This window comes from Cololabis saira, chromosome 22 (assembly GCF_033807715.1).
Source record: "Cololabis saira isolate AMF1-May2022 chromosome 22, fColSai1.1, whole genome shotgun sequence".
Lineage (NCBI taxonomy): Eukaryota > Metazoa > Chordata > Actinopteri > Beloniformes > Belonidae > Cololabis > Cololabis saira.
Genome location: NC_084608.1, coordinates 32265187 through 32279017, shown reverse-complemented (window position 1 = coordinate 32279017; position 13831 = coordinate 32265187). Strand labels below are relative to the sequence as shown.

The 13831-nt window shown below is 46.6% G+C and overlaps 2 protein-coding genes across 8 annotated transcripts in view; one reads left to right on the top strand and one right to left on the bottom strand.

Annotated features, from left to right (window-relative positions):
* Positions 1-4045, top strand: part of LOC133423570 (TRAF2 and NCK-interacting protein kinase-like) — a 49886-nt gene extending 45841 nt beyond the window's left edge. For all 4 annotated transcript variants that reach the window (XM_061713799.1, XM_061713801.1, XM_061713800.1 and 1 more), the window contains one exon: positions 468-4045. In XM_061713799.1, the coding sequence (XP_061569783.1) occupies positions 468-551 (84 nt within the window). In that variant the 3' untranslated portion in view covers positions 552-4045. The remainder of the gene's footprint in view (positions 1-467) is intronic.
* Positions 4046-4268: 223 nt separating this feature from the next.
* The window catches only part of LOC133423567 (NACHT, LRR and PYD domains-containing protein 12-like), a 96186-nt gene continuing 86623 nt past the window's right edge, over positions 4269-13831 (bottom strand). For 3 of the 4 annotated variants that reach the window (XM_061713788.1, XM_061713791.1, XM_061713790.1), the window contains 7 exons: positions 10261-10434; positions 9938-10114; positions 8101-8274; positions 7369-7554; positions 5567-5740; positions 5247-5420; positions 4269-4409 (listed from right to left, as the gene is read on the bottom strand). In XM_061713788.1, the coding sequence (XP_061569772.1) occupies positions 4400-4409; positions 5247-5420; positions 5567-5740; positions 7369-7554; positions 8101-8274; positions 9938-10114; positions 10261-10434 (1069 nt within the window). In that variant the 3' untranslated portion in view covers positions 4269-4399. The remainder of the gene's footprint in view (positions 4410-5246; positions 5421-5566; positions 5741-7368; positions 7555-8100; positions 8275-9937; positions 10115-10260; positions 10435-13831) is intronic. The other variant, XM_061713794.1, reaches the window with a different exon arrangement.

Sequence of the window (13831 nt, the reverse complement as noted above, 5' to 3'; positions counted from 1 at the left end):
TGTTAACAACATGAGAAAGGGCAAATGTGCTGCTTTATGCCAATGTTTATTAAATTGCGCTGCGCTCTCTGCATCGGTCGTGTTTGGATGCAAGTGGTATTTAAGACTCGACGTGGCTCGATGGTAATTCATTTCAAATCAACAGTACATGCAAATAACTTTAGTCTTGTCCAGCGAACCATCTGGCATCTTTTTGAAAGAGAACTAGCCGTTCAAAAGTCCCTTTTCATTCTCCATCTTTCAGTTCACCATACTTTTCCTCAAGCTACGGGTGCCGTCGACGGCCAGAACTTGTAGAATGCGCTTTTTTTGTACCCTGTGCGTTAAAAAAAATTGTCGGCGTTAAGAGGACGTTAAGTTAACGGGTTATTAACGCGTTAACTTTGACAGCCCTAATACATATATATAATATATATATATACATACATTCCACATGCCCTGACACGTCCTTCCCTCGTTCTCTGCAGGTTTTCTTCGCCTCGGTTCGTTCTGGAGGCAGCAGTCAAGTCTTCTTCATGACCCTCAATAGAAGCTCCATGATGAACTGGTAACCTGGGCCCCCCTTCAACCCCGTCTGCACCCCGACCACCGGCCCCGCCTGGAGGGACGGAGGGACGTCTGTGTACATGTATGTGTGTGTGACCCGTGGATGGAAACGACTGAGTGGACGCAGCTGTTGGGGGACAGCAGGGCCTGTAGATGGTCCCACTGCAGGAAGACTCTCCGCCTCCTCGGAGGATCCATGCACTGGTTGATCTGGGAGGTGGAAGGAGGTGGAAGGAGGTGGAAGGAGGTGGAAGGAGGTGGAAGGAGACTCCAGGTCGTCTTCGGACGGCCTGTATGAGCCGGGCGCTGAAGAGGAGACATTTCAAACAGGATGATCACGCTGCAAGCGTCCTGGCGGTGAAGCGGGTGTTCTGACTGCAGCAGCTTCTCTGTCGTTGTAGTCGGTAACCATTTCTGAGGTTATTAAAGTAGCATTAGATAAAACAAAACAAAAAACAAAAAAACAACACTTGAGGTTTTCGCTGAACATTAAATGCACAAGTGCTGGGACACGCCTCGCAGAGCCAGTTTTGCTTCGCTCATCGCAGCTTGATTAGATAAGATCTAAGTCATTTTGATGATTTCTTTTGGTTTTTTGTCCCACAAAAGACGGCCCAGTTTTGAGAAGCGCCAGACACAGAGACCTCAACGCCGAGCGGCTGTGACCTGCGCCAGACGGAAGCTGACAATCATGAAAGAAAGACGGTAGCACCGCTCCCGTATTTCAGTGCTGCAGCCACTGGCGGCTGGCGGGGATATCTGGACCCCCAACAAACCCTCCCCGCCTGTAATGTCGCTGCTGTGACGACCACAACACTCACGCAGTGCAGTTCTGCTGCTGAAATGATCACTTAACGTTGCCCTTTTAGAGAAGCGGCAACCTTCTCTCATGAGCTGGATCTGGCTCCAAAAACGAGTCAGTCCTTAACAAGATAAAAGGTGAGATTCCACCACAAACAGGGCGTCTCCAGCATGAAACCAGGTCTCAAGAGCAGTAACAGTTGGGGTCGCCCACTGAAGATGCTCATTGACGGATCAGCGTAACTAACAACTGCAGTTCCTGAGCTCTTTCACGTTGCCGTTCAGGTCAATCTGCTTCTTCGTCTTGTCATTTTTACAAACTCTGAACAAGGAGCCTTAGATGTTCAAATTTGGGCATCTGTTGTAAATGTATTTACGTAACAACAGTAACAAGTAGATCTGGGTAATAGAAGAGCTGTTTTGGTTGGAGGTTCCGTCATCAAACACCCAATTCCTGGTATTTTAGGCGGTTTCTGGATCTTTTTAACATTAGCTGCTCGTTGTTCTCACCAGCTTTTTATTCTGTCACTTTTGGCGGTAAAACCAGACCTTGCGAAGCAGGTGAGATCACGGAGGGAACCAGCGACGCCTCGTTTCCACTTGCTTGTGAGCACTCGTGACACGTCCGGGGAGCCTGATTTCTACCACCGCGCATTATTGCATCTGCATTATTGTTGACGCCGCTCTGTAATTCCAGCACCAGCCACTAGTGTAGGCTCTTTTCCTGCAGCGCGTCGCCTCCTAGAGCAAACTTTCCTTCTGTGGAGCTGATGAATATTGAGCTCATTTGTCTGGTGAACCATAAGAAAACCAGGGAACAGAATCAAAGTTAATACAAGCTTTTATTATATCATGCACAATGTTTTCCAGCCGGAGGTACAATTTTCTGAAACCACAAGAAAGAAATGCACACGTTGGTCATCAATCCAGTCATATTTATACTGAAAAAGGGAGGTGTTTTGTACGTTATAGGAGCCGATATTGAACCTTATCTGGGAGGCCGACTGCAGTAAAAGAAACTTAAACATGTCACACTTTCAGCCATATATTTTCTGTTGTCTATCTCTAATCCGACCCAGCAAAGATCTACGAAAACCAAAACCCAGATAAAAACAGGAGGGGACCCATCAATCTGAAACATTCGTTCCTCTTCACCGTCCTCACCTAAAGAAGAACTCAGCTAATCAGTCTGGTCATAAAAACAGGAGCTGGTTCTGCGCTGAGAGCAACAATTAGACATTTTACAATTGTACATTGTGTACAATCTTATAGAAAAAAACCCTCATACTTTTAACAGTTTCATAAAATCCTAAAACAACAAGCTATCATTTCACCCGCGTTTATAAAGACGAAGAAGAAATGCAGAAGTGTAAATCAGGCTTTAGTCCATACGCTGCTCCGTAGTTTCTGATGTGCAAAACTTCTCCCTCTGGTGTTTTTAAGGATGTGATTTGATTTTTAAAATGTTTAACTCATTTGGTTGATTTTGGAAAGAAAGTTTAGCATTAGCATCCAGCTGCGGGACCAAAACTATATTCTTGACCAGTAAGTTTGTTTCTGCTGCAATTGTAGACATTTCAACACGGAGGCCAAAGGAGACTCGTCTTTGGAGCCAGCCCCCAGTGGTCAGTCAAGGAAATGCAACCTCCTTTACTTCCGGGTTAGACTCAGCAGCCCAACCTTTTTATCTCCGTTTTTGGTCCAAATCTGCTGTTCCTTTCACATCGGAGGCTTTTCAAGCAACAATATAACAGGAATTTGAGTTTGGTGAATACGTTTGCTCTGATTCGTTGCTGTTTATTAAGTTGTGCAGTTTGTATGGGGACTTTTCTTTTATTCTGTTTTCACTTGATATTATTACGTTGTCGGGTTTGACTCTAGAAACTGGAGGGTGAGAAACATTTTCTTACACAACACTGAACAGCATCTCATCATCTGGGCTTTTACCCGTCAATAGTCGAGACGATACACTGGACGACTGTACAGTCGACCTCAACGATATCTTGGGGATGAAAAGACGGAGCGTCACCTGTTTTTGGGTGGATGGACTCTGAAGACTGTACATGCTGGGATGTTTGGGTTCATCTTGTCATCTTTTTTTGTCGTTCATGGATCCTTAAAAAGTGATACATGCGAGTCGGGGCTCCAAGTCCGAGTCCTCGTACGTCAGGATCTGAACCAACAGCCTGTGAATAAAGTCAGCAGGAACGGGCCGTCGGAGAAATCATAGATTAAAATGAATATGTGTATACATACATGTGTGTGTGTTTATATACATATATACACACACATGTATATATATGTACGCTGTAATAATTTTCATTGATGATATACTGATCATTTTAGAGAAGGGCAGAAGAAAATATTGTTCCCTTATTAAAGCTTAGTTGTCTTTCTACAGAATAGAGAACATAGCTAAACTGTAAGAATTTCTTAAAAAAAGAATAATTACAATGTTTTTATTGTGGTATTATTTGTATTTGTATCAATTTTTGTACGTATCGAGACTGTGAACGTATGTTGGACCGTGGGCCTGTGTGTGTCTGGGGGAGCAGGTGAGTGCACAGGTGTGTGACTTGCATGTGAGTGGATGAATTCACTTTGTCTGAATCACTGAAATCTGAAAGACACGACCTCAGATAACACACATCTGTGATGTTGGGAATTCTTCAATAAATGTCCTCTCCTTGTACAGCAACCACACCGACTCGGTTCTTTTTTCTTCTAAACAAACCTTGTTCTCTAAAGTAGAACCTTTGACGACCTGTATTTTATTTAAGTTGTACAAAAACATCTCGCTGAGTGCTAACAACAGACCGAGTTAAGTTAGAACAACTTAAAACCCTCTGTGATGTCACCCAGAGGTTTTCTGAAGAGTCGCTTTCAACCTCATTTAGTCCAAATAATGAGTAGAACGTCAGACGAGGGTGTTTGATGAGGGAGAGGTGGAGGTTGGTGGAGCCACATGTTTCAACCTTTGCTGGTGTTGAGAGGTTATAGGAGGACGTTTTCTCTGAGAAGACTCCACCTGGTCCACCGTCGTCTGTTTGGTTCAATCTAGGCTGCAGATAAAAACAGATGAGACTGTTGTTTTATTTGACACTAAACTCATGACATCTGGAAATAATTTTATAGTTACATCAGAAATAACAACAAGACGTTCCTGTTTTATTTTGAAACCCTGTGTCCTCGTGTTTCAGTTTTGTCTTGACTTCCCTTGTTCAGAGACGGTCACATGAAATTATAAGTTTACATATTTATGCACATAAACAAGGAGAGTTCTGCAGAGTTCATAACCTGGATGAACCAATACGACGACTATTCCATCAACTGAACCTATTAATGAGGAACTAACTGCACAAACATTTAATTTTTACGAAAAATTCTGTCCTGTTTATATATTATTATATTATCACTGCAGTTATTAGATTTTAAAATACGTTTTTTCTTATACTAGACCAATAATGTGATAACTTATATTATTTAATGTGATAACTATATATTATTGGTTCATAAACTTAATTCCATTATTGTGATGTTCCTGTTTGTGTTCCGTGTGAAACGGCCACATGGACGAGGTTCTTGGTGGATTTTCCATTCTGGGTTCCTTCAGAGTTCAGAGCTGCAGTGGAGCAGCTGTGTGTCTGAACATCCTGGAAGGCTGTCAGCTGGAATACACCTTTATTTGTGGACACGTGAACACCAGCACAACACTGGTCTACAACACACATCTGGATCCTCTGATCCTGCTGCCTGTCATCATCCTCCTCTCACAGCTTTACTGGGGAAAGCAGCCGCTGAGAAGCTGCAGCTTCACTGGAAACACTGGATCTTTGATAGACACTGGTTTTAGTAGAAAACTGCTGGAAGCAGCAGGACCGACTCCAACCTCCACTGACCTGAGAGTCTGCAGCTGGTAGTGTGGACTCTCGAGCAGACCAGACAGCTGCTCCACATCTGCAGCCTGCAGGTCGTTGATACGCAGGTCCAGATGTTTCAGATGGGAGGGGTTGGACTTCAGAGCTGAGACCAGAGAAGAACAGCTGATCTTTGACAGACCACACCACTCCAACCTGAACAAAGACACCAGAGAAGAAGAAACCAGAGCAGCCTGATGGTCAGTGTGGATCAGCAGGAGATCAGCCTGATGTCTGCAGGTTAGTGTCAACACAACTTTCACATCAGATTCATCTAAACACACAACTAAAACATGTCTGACCTCAGAGTCTCCAGTCTGCAGTCTGGACTCTCCAGGAAACCACACAGATGTTTCACTCCTGAATCCTGCAGGTCGTTCAAACTCAGGTCCAGATGTTTCAGATGGGAGGGGTTGGACTTCAGAGCTGAGACCAGAGAAGAACAGCTGATCTCTGACAAGCTGCAGTTCTTCAACCTGAATAAAGACAGCAGAGTAGAAGAAACTTTAGGTTATTTCCATAACCCTGGTTCTCTGAGTAATATGAGTGAGATATCTCACTATGGGATGCCCCGCTGCTTTAATCTCATTACACCAATCCTGATTGGCTGGTGAAACGTGTCCGTCCGCCGCAGGTATCACCACCTACCTTAGATATCCCGTGTGGACGACATCAGGACAACAGAAGCGTACGTGAAGGAGCGGAGACGTCCAGCATAGAGAAACGGACTAAAGTGAGACTCGCCGCAGCACAGATGTCCCGGACAGAAACTCCCCTGAATCAGAACCAGGTTGCCGCCAGGCTCCGAGTCCAGTGGGCACACAAGCCCACAGTCGCCTGCAAACCCTGACTCGTATAAGCAGAAGCAGTCGCCTCCAGCAGCCGGTGGGAGAGCTGCTTTGTGACAGTCTCCCCGTATGAGGACCAGCCCAGGAGACAGCTGATGGCTCCTCCTGAAGCCCCTCGTCCTGTCCATGTAAGAGCACACGGACGGGACATAACACATGCCACCCCAGCTCCCCTGGTGGGTCAGCAAAACCACGAGGTCCAGGGGAGAATATGAACCCCCACCTGAGGCACAAATGCCGGGTTGGGTTTCAAAATCCTCCTCAATCCCCCGGAAAAAGCTGAGTGCATGACGGCTGCACTGAAGCACGTGGATGTCACTAACCCACTTAGCCGACGCCAGCGCCATCAACAACACGGCCTTCAGAGACACGTGTTCCACGTCTGCCCCCTCCAGGGGCTCAAAGGGGGGCCTTAAGCCCCTCCAGAACCACAGCCAGATCCTTTGGTGGTACCAGTGGTCTGGACACGGGGAAAAGCCTGCCTGCTCCTTCAGAAAACAGAAACCAGCGGGTGCTGCTCGCTGTTTCCTTCCCAAAGCCCACGTGACCGGCGGCGATAGCTGCAAGTAAAATCCACCGTGGAGAAGGCTTTCCGTTTGTCAACCAGGTCTTGCAAGAAGGACAATATCACTCCTGCTGGACACTGAGAAGGATAGTGACCACCTTCCTGGACAGGACGGACCCCGGTGGACCCCGGGGTTCAGAAAGGACGGGACTCGCCGGTGACGCTGTGAGCAGGGAGAGGACATTGAGAGGACATTGAGAGGACATTGAGAGGACATTGAGCGCTCTGGCCGAAAGCGCAGCCGCCTCGTACGGCGTTCCAGTCGGGGCCGACTGAAGACGGTCAGACTTGGACGGCAGGCCGGGGCTCCTGGAGGACACCGCCGGGGCTCCATGGGAGGCGTGCGGAGCAGCCCCAGCTCTCCATGGCCTGGCAGTGGAGGGACGAGGCCCCGGGGACCGGGCTCCTGCTGCTGAGAGGGCATCTCTCCGTGAGCCGACACCTCATCCACCTACCTGCGGTGGACGGACACGTCTCACCAGCCAATCAGCATTGGTGTAATGAGATTAATGCAGCGGGGTATCCCATAATGAGACATCGAGCAAATTATTATGAAAGAGAACCAGAGCAGTCAGATGGTCAGTGTGGATCAGCAGGAGATCAGCCTGATGTCTGCAGGTTAGTGTCAACACAACTTTCACATCAGATTCATCTGAACACACAACTAAAACTGAAACTAAACATGTCTGACCTCAGAGTCTCCAGTCTGCAGTCTGGACTGTCCAGGAAACCACACAGATGTTTCACTCCTGAATCCTGCAGCATCGGGTTCTCACTCAGGTCCAGATGTTTCAGATGTTTCAGGTGGGAGGGGTTGGACTTCAGAGCAGAGACCAGAGAAGAACAGCTGATCTCTGACATCAAGCAGTCCTCCAACCTGCATGAAGAATAAAAGATTGGAGCTGAACCACCAGGGTGCAGGTTCCAACAGAACCAGTGAAAAAGATCTTCATCAATATTCATGACATCATGCTGCTGCTCCAATAAAGACGTAGTGACTTCAGCTCTGCAGCTCTGCAGCTCCACCAGTGGATCCATCCATACAAACTCATGTTGGGTTAGAATATCTCAGTCGGTACAAACGTTAGAATCTCAGTGTTTGGATCAGATGAAACATGTTGGACAGATGAAGATGAAGATGTTTGTAGACGATGCTGCACGATCTCTGCACAAACAAACATTCTGCTGCTCAGGTTCAGTTCATGTTGGGATGGAATGAAGACGTCTTTGTTGAGGGAACATCGTTCACCACTCTATACCGTACACTTGTGCTCCACGGAGAGAAAAGCAGCCTGCAGACACTTCAGCTTGTTTCTAATGATGTCAGGAGCAGATGAGTCCAGAGACCAGGATGGTTCAGAGCAGCTCAGGTGTTTGTGGCTGCAGAACTCACAACTGTTACAACTTCAGTCAAAGAACAAACCTCAGAGTCTCCAGTCTGCAGTCTGGACCATCCAGGAAACCACACAGCTGCTTCACATCTGAATCCTGCAGCTCCTTTTTACTCAGGTCCAGATGTTCCAGATCAGACGGGTTGGACTCCAGAGCTGAGACCAGATCATCACATCTGATCTCTGACAAACTGCAGCGTTCCCACCTGGAGAAAGAATAAAACACAGATAAACATCTAGATGAGTGTTTTCTCCTCCTCCGTTCAGGGGGGTGTGGTGGGCAACACTGGAGCTTCACAGTCACAAGGTTCCTGGTCCAAATCCTGGCCCGGTTCTTTCTGCCTGGCGTTTCCACGATTTTCCCTCATGTTCACTCAGAAACTCCACAGTTCAGAAACACGTCTGTCAGGATTCTTGAAGCTTCCACATTAAACGCAGGACGGAGATACCGGATCATCAGTTTGATCAGATGATAATTTTTAACGACAGCCAACAAAGTACTACATTTACTTTCAGGAATGTGGTAACAAAGTATTATAGAGTAGTGGTGAGTACTCTGATTACTATCGGGGGATCATGGAGAGCCTGTATGGACTTGGGAATGCAGGACTGGACTTTTACTGGTTCTGTTGCTGCCGTCAAATTCAACATTCATCAATGTTTTGGTATTTCTATCAGAATTATTATAATGATTTCATCATATTTCTGTTAATAATGGATGAAACACAAATGACAGACTTATCACAATCAAACAGAAGCGATTGTAGGAGGAGAAGAGGTTCTGGAGAACTCCATACAGGACGTGCATCATCCCACTGATAGTAATAAGAGTATTAAACACTATTCACCCTCATCATCCTCACCTCTTCCTCTTCTATTTAAACCGTCTGCAGCTCTCACTCTGCCAGATTGGGTTTGTGGTCTCCCTGCAGATACCGGTCTCCAGCGGTTCTCCTGGGACTGCTATGCTGGACCGGATCTGTGTCCTTGGACCTGTTTCAGGTCCAGCCCTGATCGCTACGTCTGTCTGAGCTTATCTGTCTGTCTTGGGTTCTGACCCTGGCCCGCTGTTCCTGGATCCGTCTTCTGCCTCACACTAACCGAACTACAGACCGTCCTGGTCTCTGGACCGGTGGCCCGTCCCTGCACGGTCCCCATCTCCCTCTCCTGATCCCCTCTGATTCCTATTTGGGTCAATAATTATTTAGATGAGGGTTCTTTACTCCTGGTCAGCCGTCATTCCAGCCCAGTCCCTGAAACCTGAACAACACGTTAGTTTGTTAGCCGTCAGCAGAAACCCGTCTTCCTTCAGGACGTGTGTGGTCTGTGTCTTCAGGGGGGTCTGTCTCCGTCAGAGATGAGCTTTCATAGAGGATTTAAAGATGAATATGTGACTCAGTTCTGTCTGGTTCTGTAAGGTTCTGTCTGGACCTGGAGCTGCTTCCTGACAGCAGGAACACACATGTGTGACGGTGAGGTGTGTGTGGTTCTAACAGAACACACATGTGTGACGGTGAGGTGTGTGTGGTTCTAACAGAACACACGTGTGTGACGGTGAGGTGTGTGTGGTTCTAACACACATGTGTGACGGTGAGGTGTGTGTGGTTCTAACAGAACACACATGTGTGACGGTGAGGTGTGTGTGGTTCTACCAGAACACACATGTGTGACGGTGAGGTGTGTGTGGTTCTAACAGAACACACATGGATCACAGCAGGTTTCACATGAAATGTGAGTGAATGATGAAGAACCAGCAGGAGGTTCAGACGATCAACACCTGAAACACCTTCACCTGGACTGACGGAGTCTTCTCTGTTTGAGGAGACCAAAACCTCCAAGAAAACTCCAAAAGCTCCAGTCAGAACCGACCTGAGAGTCTGCAGCTGGTAGTCTGGACTCTCCACCAGACCAGACAGCTGCTCCACATCTGCAGCCTGCAGCTTGTAGTTGAATCTCAGGTCCAGATGTTTCAGATGGGAGGGGTTGGACTTCAGAGCTGAGACCAGAGAAGAACAGCTGATCTCTGACAGACCGCAGCACTGCAAGCTGCACAAAGACACCAGAGAAGAAGAAACCAGAGCAGTCAGATGGTCAGTGTGGATCAGCAGGAGATCAGCCTGATGTCTGCAGGTTAGTGTCAACACAACTTTCACATCAGATTCATCTTAACACACAACTAAAACATGTCTGACCTCAGAGTCTCCAGTCTGCAGTCTGGACTCTCCAGGAAACCACACAGATGTTTCACTCCTGAATCCTGCAGCTGGTTCCAGCTCAGGTCCAGATGTTTCAGATGGGAGGGGTTGGACTTCAGAGCTGAGACCAGAGAAGAACAGCTGATCTCTGACAACACGCAGCCCTCCAACCTGAATGAAGAAGAAACAGCTGATGACTTCTGTAACCGTGTTGAAATAAATGTTTCAGAAAACATATTTGAATAATAAGTTCATAGTTAAACAGCTCTGAAGTTGAAATGTTAAGTCATTGACCAGCAATAATGTTTTGGTATTGTTCACTAAGTGATGTTATCAAGGTTAATGTCACTGAAAATGCTGAAATGCTGAAACAAAAAGTGTGTAAAATGGAACGGAAGTGGTTCTCTTGTAAGTCTGTAGACTCTTATCGTGCATGGAAAAAGTGTAGTCTATAAAAAAGCCCTTCACACAGCTAGAAGTGCTTATTATGGTAAATGGCTTACACTTATATAGCGCTTTCCAGCTATACTTCTACAGCCCCAAAGCGCGTTACACTATAGACATTCACCCATACACACTCACACATTCACACACCAGTAGTCGGTGGAGCTGCCACACAACGGCACTGGCCTGACAACCAGGAGCAGGGGATTCAGTGTCTTGCCCAAGGACACTTTGGTGGACACAGGAGGAACTAGGGTTCGAACCACTGACCTTCAGGTTCATGGGTGAACGCTCTACCAACTAAGCCACCTTCACCCCATTACTCATCGTGGATAGAGGATAACAAAAATAACCCACGTTTTCTGTTCAGCACTGTAGCCAGGCTGAAAAAGAGACACAACTCTGTTGAGCCGAGTTTCCTGCAGCTCTCAGTAGTGAAGACTTTATGAGCTTCTTTAGCAGTAAAATATCAGGATCAGAGTAGAAATCAACCAGGACGATCCGGTAGCGGCTGTGGGCGTTTCTTTAGCTTTAGCGCTTCCTCAGGCTCTGACTTGACTCTAGACTGCTTTGATCCTGTAGACCTCCCCGAGCTGACCTCAGTCGTCAATAAAGCTAAATCATCCACGTGTTTGTTAGACCCCGGCCCGACTACTCAAAAATGTTTTTTCTCTGGTTGAGAAAAATCAAGCAGAGAGATCACGTCTCTCCGGTGTTGGCCTCACTCCACTGGTCCCCGTAAAACCTGGAATCCAATTAAAATGGTATTACTTGTGTATAAAGTCCAAAACGGCCTTAGTGTTTAATAAACCTCTAGTTAGTGTTTAGTAAAACTCTAGTTAGTGTTCAGTAAACCTCTAGTTAGTGTTTAGTAAACCTCTAGTTAGTGTAACTAGTGTGTTAGGGCCAGTACTCGTAGGGGAGTTTTTCTTGCCACTGTTTGTCTTAAGGTTTTTCTCCCACTAGGGGAGTTTTTACCTGCCAGTGTTTATCGTTATGTAATAATTGCTCGGGGGTCTGGAAAGATCCCAGAGACAACTGTGTTGTAATAGATGCTGTATAAGGAAAATTGAATTGAAAATATTCATTTGTGTAGTGAGTTTTGATGTTAATAGGAACTCATTGTGTTTGTTAAAATAAGAAAAAGGACAAATACGGAAGTTAAGTGAATATATTTTATTTGGTAATTTTGTTGTGAAGAGCCAATTGCATTCAAGGGTAGGAGGGATCCAGGATACGACTTGAAGGATACCCCTCCCCACTACACACATTGAATGTGTGTAGTGGGGAGGGGGGCGGAGTTACAGCTGTGGAGGAGGATGCAGGACGTCTGCTGCAGGATGACACGTGTTATCTGCTGTGACGGGAGACTCTCAGGTGTCCGACCAGGACTCTCAGAAACTGAAGTGGTGGTAGAGTCGGTCAGTTCAAATCTTTTTTTTTTTAATATTTTGATCCCGATTCTTTCTCATTTATATCACCCATTTATTTATATCAGTGCTCCTATCTAGTGAGCAGGCTGCTTCTTTTCACCAAACAGGGTGGGGCTTCACTGGCAGGACGTAGCGCGTGGAAGGATCACGTTATTCCGGCCAGATCCTCCCCACCGGGGCAGTGTGTAGCCCAGGGGCCTCATTTATAAAAGAGTGTTTAGGATTCATACTAAAAGTGCACGTAAACCCAAAAGCCAAAAATGGCAGGTGCAAAAAAAATATCGGGATTTATAAAACCGTGTGCACGCACACTTGCACGCAATGTTCGCTTTATAAATCACAGTCCAGCTGGAAGATTGCGCAACTGAATTCGCCTCATATCCCGCCCAACTACACGCCCACTTTCTACCATAAATGGGCAATGCAAAGTAGTTCATGACTGTATTTGCATAGAAATGAGCCTGCTGAGCATGCGCAGCGGCTTCCTGCAGCCTGTTTGGGCGTCAGGATGATTGAGACGTGTCGAGCAACCGTGCCACTAAATTTCACGGAGACTGAGATTGAAATGTTGTGGATGAGGTGGAGGCCAGGAAAACGACATTATTTGGTGGTCACAGTAAAAGTAGAAAAAGTATATAGATAGTATAAAATAAAGCGAGTGAATGGCAGCATGGACAGATGGTGCAGAAAAACACAGAGCCTACGGCGTAGGTGCGGCGTAGGTGCGCGTCGCCGCGTACCCTACGGCGTAGGCTCTGCGTCGTTTTAAAGGAGAACCATAATTTAGGCTTTACACGCGCGCGCGTAAATGTTTCACGTGCGCGTAAACTCATTATATATATAAAAAAAAATCTGAGTCCCTTTAGGGGCTCCGTAGATTGGCCCGGCACTCATTTGTTCTGTCCTCAGTCACTCTACGGTTGGAAGCGGTGGGTGACGAGGAGGTTCCCGGCGTGTCCTGCACCGCAGCAGCAGCAGCAGCAGAGTCCTGACTGACGCTGAGCTTCAAACACAGAGGGACACGATCAGTGCTATTATATTATAAGTCTGATAAGTGATGACATTATTAAGAGTATGACATGAATCTGGCTTCATTTCACCACCTCACCGCCTGCGTCGCCAGTTCCCCATATCTTAAGACTGTTCCTACGGGAGGGTCAGGGTTGGCGTAGAGATACGCACATTTTTCGGTTAGTTTTTTCTTTTTAAATCCCGACCTTTGCCTAGAAGGTGGCTTGCGCATCTTTCAAGCCATGTTTTGTGCGCCAAGGGAACACGGGGAGAACATGCAAACTCCACACAGAAAGGCCCTTTCACCAACAGTGGTGGTCGGAGGGGCCGTTAGGCGCGATATGGCAGCCACGCTTCCGTCAGGGCAGCTGTGGCTACAAATTGTAGCTTACCACCACCAGTGAGAATGTGTATGAATGAATAATGATCTCTGTAAAGCGCTCTGGGTGCCTTGAAGGGCGCTATATAAATCAAAGTCATTATTATTATTATTAACCCCACCCAGGGCGCTGGAGTCATGGGGGAACTAACACGCACTTCGGCGCCCACAGCGTCCCCAGCGGGAATTGAACCCAGGACCTTTGTGTTACATTTTTTTTGTATGAAAGGTGCTTTATAAATAAAGTTTGATTTGATTTGATTTGATTTGACCTTCTTGCTGTGAGACGGCTGCACTACCA